General features: G+C 45.4%; 1 protein-coding gene across 6 annotated transcripts in view; it reads left to right on the top strand.

Moving 5' to 3' along the window:
- Positions 1-10,089, top strand: part of LOC133628391 (ubiquitin-associated protein 1-like) — a 78,190-nt gene extending 68,101 nt beyond the window's left edge. For all 6 annotated transcript variants that reach the window (XM_062016515.1, XM_062016512.1, XM_062016518.1 and 3 more), the window contains 2 exons: positions 4,638-4,739; positions 6,080-10,089. In XM_062016515.1, coding sequence (XP_061872499.1) covers positions 4,638-4,739; positions 6,080-6,220 — 243 coding nt within the window. In that variant the 3' untranslated portion in view covers positions 6,221-10,089. The remainder of the gene's footprint in view (positions 1-4,637; positions 4,740-6,079) is intronic.
- Positions 10,090-10,319: the final 230 nt, after the last annotated feature.

Consider the following 10,319-nt stretch of genomic DNA (forward strand, 5'->3'; position numbering starts at 1 on the left):
TGACACCCACCATGTAGATATTTGTAAATGTTAATAAGATCTCCCCTCAGTCTCCTTTTCTCCAGGCTAAACAGCCCCAGTTCCCGCAGCCTTTCCTCATATGAAAGATGTTCCATTCCCCTGATCATCTTGGTGGCCCTGCGCTGGACTCTCTCCAGAAGTTCCCTGTCCCTCTTGAGCTGAAGAGCCCAGAACTGGACACAGTACTCCAAATGAGGCCTCACCAGGGCAGAGTAGAGAGGGAGAAGCACCTCCCTTGACCTGCTGGTCACACTCTTCTTGATGCATCCCAGGATGCCACTGGCCTTCTTGGCCACGAGGGCACATTGCTGGCTCATGTTCAGTTTATTATCAACCAGGACTCCCAGGTCTCTCTCTGCAGAGCTGCTCTCCAGCAGATCGACCCCCAGCCTGTACTGGTGCATGGGGTTGTTCCTTCCCAGATGCAGGACTCTGCAGTTCTTGTTGAACCTCATGAGGTTCCTCTCTGCCCAACTCTCAAGCCGGTCAAGGTCCTGCTGAACGGCAGCACAGCCTTCTGGGGAATCAGCCAGTCCTCCCAGTTTGGTGTCATCAGCGAACTTGCTGAGGGTACACTCTGTCCCCTCACATCCAGGTTGTTGATGAAGATGTTGAATAAGACTGGCTCCAGAACCGATCCCTGTGGAACTCCACTGCCCACAGGCCTCCAAACCGATTCTGTGCCATTGATCACCACCCTCCAGGCTCTGTCATTCAGCCAGCTCTTCATCCACCTCACTATACACTTATCCAAGCCACACTGCCTGAGCTTTCTGATGAGGGTGTTATAGGAGACAGTGTCAAAAGCCTTGCTGAAGTCAAGGGAGATGACATCTGCTGCTCTCCCCTCATCTAGCCAGCCGGTTATGCACTCATAGAAGGCTATCAGGTTGGTCAAATAGGATTTCCCCTTGGTGAATCCATGTTGACTTCCTCTGATAACCATCTTTTCCTTCATATGTTTAGTGATAACATTCAAGATGAGTTGTTCCATCACCTTTCCAGGCATGGAGGTGAGGCTGACCAGCATGTAGTTTCCTGGGTCATCCTTCCTGCCCTTTTTGAAGACTGGAGTGACATTGGCCTTTCTCCAATGGTGTTTGAAGATTGACCAGCTCTCATTGGCACTTCTGTCTTCTAGAATCATATCCCATGAGATCTTTTCAAATAGATCTTTGAAGAGGCCAAAGTTGACTTGCCCGAAATCCAGGCTCACGGTCCTGCTTTGTGGCCTGCCTCTTCCACACAGGATCTTGAACCCTACCATCTCATGGTCGCTGCAGACAAGTTTGCCTCCAACCTTCACATCCCCAAACAGCTCCTCCTTATTTGTCAGTACAAGGTCCAGCAGCTCACCCCTCCTTAATTGGTTCCTCGATCACCTGTGACAGGAAGTTGTCATCAACAATCTGTAGGAACCTCCTGGACTGTGTGTGCTTGGCTGTGTGGCTATCCCAGCAAATATCAGGGTGGTTGAAGTCCCCTATGAGGACCAGGGATTGCGACTGTGAGGCAGCTCTCAGCTGTTTGTAGAAAGCCTCATCCACATCCTCCTCCTGTCAGGTGGCTTGTAACAAACTCCGACAACAGCATCACCTACATTACCCTGCCCATTAATTTTTACCCATAAACATTCAATCCGCCCCTCTCCCCCACCCAGGCAGAGCTCAGTGCACTCTTAATTGCTCCCTCACATAGAGAGCAACTCCACCTCCACACCTTGTTAGTCTGTCTTTCCTGAACAATACATAGCCCTCCATGGCTGTGCTCCAGTCATGGCAGCTGTCCCACCACGTCTCTGTGACCGTAATGAGGTCGTAGCCCCGCATCTGCACCCACATCTCCAGTTCCTCCTGCTTATTCCCCAGGCTGCGTGCATTGGTGTAGAGGCAGTGCAGGGGCTTACTCAAACACACAGGTTTCCCTGGACGGGTGCAGGAGATTCCTCCCCAGTTTTGAGTAGTAGTTTGGAGAAGTGGTTTGTCAGAAAATAAACCCCCTTGTTTTTTAAATCTCCTCACCAAGATGGGAGGCTAGGTGCAGCTAGGTTTAAATTCTGAATGATGTTCTCTTTATTACTATCAGTCCGGTCGCGTTCACCCTCGGTGAACTATCATGATTAGGGATTCACTAATAGCACACTGCTCACAGCTTGTTCGCACTCCATGGACTCACAGGACCAGACTCAGAGTATGACGGTGCCCAATGAGAAACTTCCAATGTCCAGCTGTATGAATAGTGCTGTTTATTAAAGCAACAGGTTACACAGAATCTTATGTATTGCCAGTGATATTGACTGTCTGCAAAAAAGCATGTGCGAATGTATATCTGTAAGTGATACAGCGCACAAAGTTTGAAAAGAGAAAGAAAGAGGCTCTATAGAGAGATTTCTAAGTTTAAAGTTCAGATCTCACCCAAAGACATCCCTATGGGGAGGAAGAGAGTTTCAGCCCGTCAGCTGATCCCAGAAATCAGAGTCAGTGATGGATTCTTCCCTGACTTATTTACAATGGGATCTTCCCTAATGGTTCCCCTTTCTTAGGCCATTTTTATAATACTTTTTACCTTCAAGTTGGGACTTAAGTGACTCTAGTCTTAAATACCTTTATTAGGTCTGGTGTAAAATTCTCTTGCCTTGTTTTAAAGGTATAGGCTAAGAAAAATTCAAAGAGCATGCTCAGTGAGGGGTGGTCACACCTTGGAGGTGGGTAGCCTTTGGGATGGAGGAGTGTTTTGGTATTATAATGACATTCTAATGAGCAAAGTTCACTCAGACAGTGGCATTTTGTCAAAACATGACAAGCGATTGACCCAGAGTATCAGGCCTGTGTTTTATCAGTCCCATAGTACCATGCAGTACCCTTCTCCTTGCAATATCCCACAGAACCTGGCTACAGAATCTCCACTCTGTCCCAGCCTCCATGCTGGTTTCCTAGGGAATCGGGGATTCCTTGCATACCAAATGTACTCTTCTCTGGGACCTTTTGCAATGTTATACCTTTCCTTAGAGTGTGAACAATGCTCTATCTTTGATATAAGTTTAACTTCTAAATTATTTCCAGTAATCATTCCACACCTGGCCAGGCTGGATAAATGGGCCAAGGCCAATTGCATGAGGTTCAACAAGGCCAAGTGCCAGGTCCTGCACTTGGGCCACAACAAGCCCATGCCACGCTACAGGCTTGGGGCAGAGTAGCTGGAAAGCTGTCTGGCAGAAAAAGACCTGGAGGTGTTGGTCGACAGTCAGCTGAACATGAGTCAGCAGTTTGACCAGGTGGCCAAGAAGGTCAATGGCATCCTGGCCTGTATCTGGAATAATGTTGTCAGCAGGGCCAAGGAAGTGACTGTCCCCCTGTACTTGGTGCTGGTGAGGCCGCACCTCAAATTCTGTGACCAGTTCTGGGCCCCTCACTACAAGGACATTGAGATGCTAGAGTGTGTCCAGAGACAGGCAACGAAGCTGGTGAAGGGTCTGGAGAACAAGTCTGATGAGGAGCAGCTGAGGGAGCTGGAGTTGTTTAGCCTAGAGAAGAGGAGACTAAGAGGAGACATGATCACTCTATAACTACCTGAAGGGGAGTTGTAGTGAGGTGAGAGTTGGTCTCTTCTCTCCTTTAATGAATGGTAGGACATGAGGAAATGGGTTCAAGTTGTGCCCAGGGAGGTTTAGATTGGACATTAGGGAGAACTTTTTCACCAAGAAGATTATTAAGCATTGGAACGGGCTGCCCAGGGAGGTGATGGAGTCACCATCCCTAGAGATATTTCAAAGACACATATATGAGGTGCTGAGGGATATGGTTTAGTTTAGTGATGGGCTTGGCAGTGGGAGGTTAGTGGTTGGACTTGATCTGAAAGGTCTTTTCCAACCATAACAACTCTGTGATTCTGTGACTTTTGCGCATGGAGATGATCCGCTTGCCCACTACCTACGCATCAAGAGTGGTTTAAGCTGTGCTCTAGAGTGAACTGTAGTATCAAATGGAAAAAGTGTCCCTTAGGAGGGATTTTGAATCCTGCTGTATTTGCAGATCATGTTCTTTCACATACCTAGCATTACCTACCTGACCTTTCCCCCTACCTCAGAACTGAAGTCAGATAAGAAATTGGGCAGTGGTTTCTGGGTGTGTGATCTGGGATTTGCAGCTCCCTCAGCTGTACACTGAGTTGATCTTAGAAGACTGACTGCTTTCAGATTGCATCACCTCTTGCATTTGTCTGAGAGGAAGCTAAAAGCTGACACATCTTGACTGCTGGACCTCCAGTTTCATTTTCTATGCTTGTAGTATAAAAAGCAGAGTTAAACTTCTGCCTTCTGCTCAGTGATCAGGCATGGCAAGCTAAAGATAGACTTCTGAGACTGATTTGATTGGGATGAAAGCCAACATTCAGAGCTGATCGGAGAGCACAGGAGGATAGAAGGGCTTGTCTGTTTTCTCTGAACAAGCTCTTGCAAAAAGGGCAGCTCAACTCTTCTAGGAAGGACTGTATCTCAGTCCTTGGTGAAGCCTGGGGAAGGGACATGCTCAACCCCTCTATGTGTCTAGAGATGGTATCCAACTGCACACTGTGAATGCTACTCCACAAATTTAATTTCTTTTCTCTGTTCTCTGCAGGTTTTGGATTACCTGTTTGCACATGGACAGCTTTGTGAGAAGGGCTTTGATCCACTTCTTGTTGAAGCAGCTTTGGAAATGCACCAGTGTTCAGAGGAGAAGGTGAGGGTGCAAAACATTCTAAGCAATAGAGAGAATGTGCCGTGATGGAGAATTCCAGCAGCAATTCCTCTGGCTGATGTAATTCTGGCTTTCATGGTAATGCCACCTCATTTCCAAAACTGACTGCCAAAGGACATCCTCATGGAGATAAAATTAATATTTATTAAAGCATAACAGTTCTTCTGCCTTGTTTTATTATTCTCACTTGCAAGCATTTTTATGGGGGAAGGATTTCTTAAAGACCCTACTTAGTCTGGTTTTGAACCCAGAGTTCTCTTGTGGGCAAGGTGCTTGATACAAGAGACAGTTAACTTCAGAAGCAGCAAATTATCTTTCAAACCCTCCCAGCTTGCCCTGGCTGTGAATTTTTTCCCTTGTACAAACACATCTGCCTGGCTGCTCAGCAAATTGAGTTAGGGCTTGCTCTGCAAGTAGCTGGAAACATTTTTTTGAGGGTCTAGTTCATTGTCCAACTCCTTTACCAAAGGTACAGAGGCAGGAGCTGGGTAGCCAGGGCAGGATCTTTAAAATCTGGCAGCCTGTTGTGTTCCAAGTTATTACATGAAATCTTTGGATTTCTTGGACTTGATTATGAGCTTGCAAAGAGAGAAACAAGTGTGAAGAAAAGAGAAAGAGCTGAGTTCAGGAAACACATTTGCTTACTACTGGCTTAATCGCAAAATTGGAAATGGCTCATCTCCTGATTGCCCACTTCAACCTGCTTGATTAATTTGGGTTTCTTTTCTTTCCCCTGGAGTAGAGCATAGGCTCTGTAAAATGTCAGAGGGTTCATAAGTCTGGTTCACTACTTGTCACTTTGTTTTTACGAAGCACAGGGAGGATTCGTGGTTGATGGTGGTAGTATCATGTAGAATGTGGCCAGGAGGGTTTGTGCTGATCCCCCAAGTTTGCCCTAGATCTGAGAAGCCAGTTGATGGCAAGGGTTACTGTGCTGTTCTCAAAGCCAAAGTAACATTAAAAAGCTCAAATGCAGCAGGGGCTGCTGGATAGGTGAGCAGGGTGCCATTAATCAGCATTTTTAGAAGCATAAATTGGGCTAGGCTGATAAATTTCCTGCTGGGAGAGGCACAGCCCTGCAGATTGAGCTTTGGTGCCATGGCTAAAGAGGATTTTGGAACTGCAGACCCAGGGGGCTGAAGGGTGAGGCCCACCTGGAGCCATGCCAGCTCCAGGGTGAGCGGACTTTCTCCAAACAACTGGAATGGGCTGTATGTGGGGAGGAAGAATCCACCTCAACAGGTACCCAGTCACTGAAGACGGGCTCTGTGCTAACTTTGTGCTAAACCTCTGCCAAATAATGAACTGTCTGTGTCTTTCAGATCACAGAACTTCTCCAACTAATGAGTCAATTTAAAGAAATGGGCTTTGAACTAAAAGATATTAAGGAGGTCTTATTATTACATAAGAATGACCAACACAACGCTTTGGAAGATCTAATGGCCCGTGCAGGAGCCAGCTGAAAACACATTCCTGGATTCTTGTCATGAAAAGGAGCAGGACCAGCTCCCCCACCTTCACATCCAGTGTGACTCACTCTCGGCAGGAAGGAGTCCAGCTTTGTGCATACATGGGAAAATGAGTGAGCCCCCCTGTGTCCATCGCTCCAGCATTTCTCTTTCCACTGAGAACCAACTTCCTTTCTTAAATTAAATTTTGCAAGTGGGGTTGGACTAAATGATCTCTAAAGGTCCCTTCCAACCCCTACCATTCTATGAAGTGTCCTTTCCTAAGTTTCCCTTTTCCAGCTTGACCACAGAGAGTTTAGACTGACCAACCTCTACTGGAATTGTAGAATTGAACAGAATATTAAGTTGGTTCTGAAACTAGGATGCTTTGGTTCCTTGAAGCTGCTTTCACAGTGTCTGCTTGTACTGAATTGCTTAACTGTGTCTCAGTCCAGATTAACTGGTTAAATTTGACCTTTAGTGCAATGGAATTGGGTTTTTTGGTTGAAAGTTAGTCTGTAACTTAGTAAAACACTGGTTCAGAAACTGTTGCTATGCATAAAGAGAGAAGCTGTTCCTCTTGTAAGGTGAGTTTGTTTTTGTTTTCTTTTCACCCACGCATCCAATACTTCTGCCAGACATGAGTATCCACTGCCGAGTGGTGCATAAGTTCTCTTGAAATGGCTAAGCTGTGAATTCTACCTGGGCCTGCAATGTGTGGTAGTTCTTGAACCTGAAAGCAGAGAGCAGGGGCTTGGTATCCTTAATTCCCCCAGGCTTGTAGGATATTTAAGACAGTACCCTGCTGGGAAATCAGTTATCTTTTTGTTTTCATTAATACTCAGTATGATGCAGGAGGCTTCTTTTTCAAGCACTTTCTTTAAAACAAATATACTCACTGCATTAGTTTCATTTTTTCACACTGCTATAGAATTATATAACATCTAGTACTAGAAATCAGGTTTTGGATTGGTTTTGATAGTTCAAAGTATAACGTTGTGCATTGTTCAAGTTGTAAATACATAAAATATCAGCAGTCCTGAGGAATCTTTAATTTGCTAAACATTTTGATTCTGCAGAAGAACAACTAATAAAACCCTCAAATACCCAGTGTCACACTTCCCACCTTTCATGCTCTTTGGCCTCAACAGATGAACTTGCTGGATCCTGCCCACCCAGGTGCTGACAGCTCCTATAGGCACCCATGACTGCTGTCTGTGTTGGACAGAACAACCAGAGGTCTCCAAGAAGGCAGCTGCAGTGGTGAAACATACTGCTTTTTTTTTTTTTTTCCTTTCTGTGGTTCATTTTTTGTTTGTTGCAAAAACCAAACTTAGGGCTCCAAACTTGCAGGGACCACCTCGCGGGATGGAATTCACGGACCACGCATCAGACCAATATGATTAATGCAGAAACCGTTTATTTTAGCATTCAATCACATTATATATATGTTATTCTTTTCTAAATACATGATGATTGGATATTATACTATTATGATTGGATAGCTCAGTCTATTATGCTCTGTTCACGCGCCTAATAGCAGAATATGATTTGTTAAGCTTAACTATGTTAGTATCTTGATAGTAGCAGTTTCTACATTCTTTTACCTAATTCCTTCTCTATCTAATTTCTATTCTAAGCTTACACAGTTTCTTTCCCACACACAGCTACCTTCATATCTACATTCTAATTAACAACTCGTCCTTGACTATTCTTCAGGCCCACTGTTCACTGTCTGATATAGCTAAAGTCTGAGGCCTGCATCTGAGGCCTGTGTCTGAGCCTCATGCAGCTTACGGTTTCATATAACCAAAGTCTGAGTGGGCCACATGTCCATTTTCCTTCAGGTACATTGTTACACAAACTCACATGAGAGTATGGAGCTGGGAGCATTGGAGGGAGAACACAGCTCAGCTTGTTGCCTCGGTGTAGGTTTTTCTGTAGGAGGTTTTAGCTCAAGAGGACCCCAAAGGAGGTGGCAATTGTCTCCATTATGTTAACTTTACATGACCAAAACATCTTATTTGGGACCTGGAATTCGGTGAGATGCTTAATTATATATTAATGACATACCTTTACTTAAAATGATGCTGAGGAGAGATGTAGCTGGAACATATCTAGGAGATGTGGAGATGGATGGTGAGTAGGACCAGGGCAGATTGCTTTCCATCACATCCTGTAGCATTGACCTTCACCAGCTTCTAGTGTTTGGGCTGATATCAAAACTTGGCTAAGGGAGACATTCAGCTGCTGCCGCCTCTGGGTGTGGTTAAAGCAGTTGCCTACCTTCCCAGTTCAAAACAATGAAATGGGGTTCTTGATGAAACAAAAAAGCTGGCAAACAAAACTCGAAACTGCTTTACTGTCGTAGCAGAGAGCATTTGGTTCTGGTGCTCATTTGGTTTTCTCAGAATGTACATCCACACAAGTCCCTGTCTGGTATTAGCCAGTTCTGAAGGAACAAGGAGTCTTGTCACTGAAGAAACAACAATTTAAACCAAACCTCTGAATAAAATAGTCAATTTGTTTGTATTCATGTGTTAAAGTTTTTTCACAGTTTCCCCTGAAGGGGCTGGCTCTTAAGGCCACTACAGTAACCACTCTGCTTCTGGAGACTGTTGTAGAGGTGAGATGGTAAGTGATAACCTGTGAAGCTGGTCTCCTCATTCCAAAGTGACATACCTGTCTGTTCCCTAGTGATGTCACTCTTGCTTTGACAGTGAAGTTTCTGGATTTGCATCGCTGAGTGGCTGAAGGCTGGAAGTATCTTTCTGGGGTGGCTTCTCACAGGAGGAAAGACCATGGAGTTGAGGAGATTAACCTGGTGGCTTAGGAGAGACACACTTCTGGAGAAATGTGTAGCAGGTGCCACAATGTGATGAGACTTGAATGCTGGTCTGAGCCCTGTGCATAGCTAGCTACTATCATACTGTCCTTCTCTCCTGCCAAGTGATGAGCAAAGCTTAGCCTGGAAGTGGGGAGGTCCTGCTGATGGCTGCTATGAGGCTGGGCTCTGCTCTGCTGCCAGATGAAGAGAAGATGACTGCATTCCCTGTCACACTTTGGGCTTTTCCTTAGTTTCTCAGGTCAGATTGATTTAGGTACCTGGCACTGTTTTAGATTTGTCAGGTTATTTTGCCTTCTTGGGCAAGCTGCTGCCAGGTCTGGGTGTCTTGGTGGAAGGGCTCGTGAAGAGAAGTATAGAGGCAGAGCCAAAATTTCTTCCCCAAAAGGGCCATCAAGCCTTGGAACAGGCTGCCCAGGGAAGTGGTGGAGTCACCATCCCTGGAGGGATTTAGGAGTTGTGTGGATGTGGCACTGAGGGACATGGTTTAGTGATTGCTGTGGCAGTGCTGGGTTAATGGATAGACTCGATGATCTTAAAGGTCTTTTCCAACCTAAACGATTCTGTGGTTCTATGAAAATTGGTGGTTGTGCTTTGAGCCAGAGTCCCCCTGAGCTGCCTCCTGATGGTTCCTGACAGCAGCAGCCTGGTAATGATTCTCCTGAGCAGTCAGTCACCCACCTGGCAGCTGAGGGCTCCCGCTCAACCTGCACTGGCCAGAGACCTGGTGGGATAAGAAGTGCCGCAGTAGTTGCTGCCTTGTTTGGAGAGTGACTTCTTTCTGGGATCTTACAGTCTGTCAGCAGCAGGGGCTGCAGCTGCCCCCATGCTGTAAGGCCAGCCTCATGGCTTCTGAAACACCAGCTGCATCAGCAGGCCAGATGAGAAGGGATCTCATACTGATTCCTAGTCCCTGTTCATCTTTTGCAGTCAAACAAATGGGTATTTTGATCACATTTAAAACATTTTACTAGAGTTCCATAGTAAATTTAACTTTTTCAATAATGTCAATTATTCAAATAAACTATCAAGCACCTACTGTGAGCATTAATAGTCTTTATTGTACCTGGATACACAAGTGAAGCCACTTTAGTTCTGCATTCATTTGATTGTTCATGGCCAGGCTCTCTGACTGCTGTAACAAACACTTTCACATATGTTCCTCAAGTTGAAACAAAACCCATTCGTATCAGGTGTCAGTGCAGGACACTTGTTAAAATGCTCATTTAGCACATTTTCATACAAGTATTAAAACAGTATCTGGGTAAT

The sequence above is a fragment of the Colius striatus genome, chromosome W (genome assembly GCF_028858725.1).
Source record: "Colius striatus isolate bColStr4 chromosome W, bColStr4.1.hap1, whole genome shotgun sequence".
Taxonomy (NCBI): domain Eukaryota; kingdom Metazoa; phylum Chordata; class Aves; order Coliiformes; family Coliidae; genus Colius; species Colius striatus.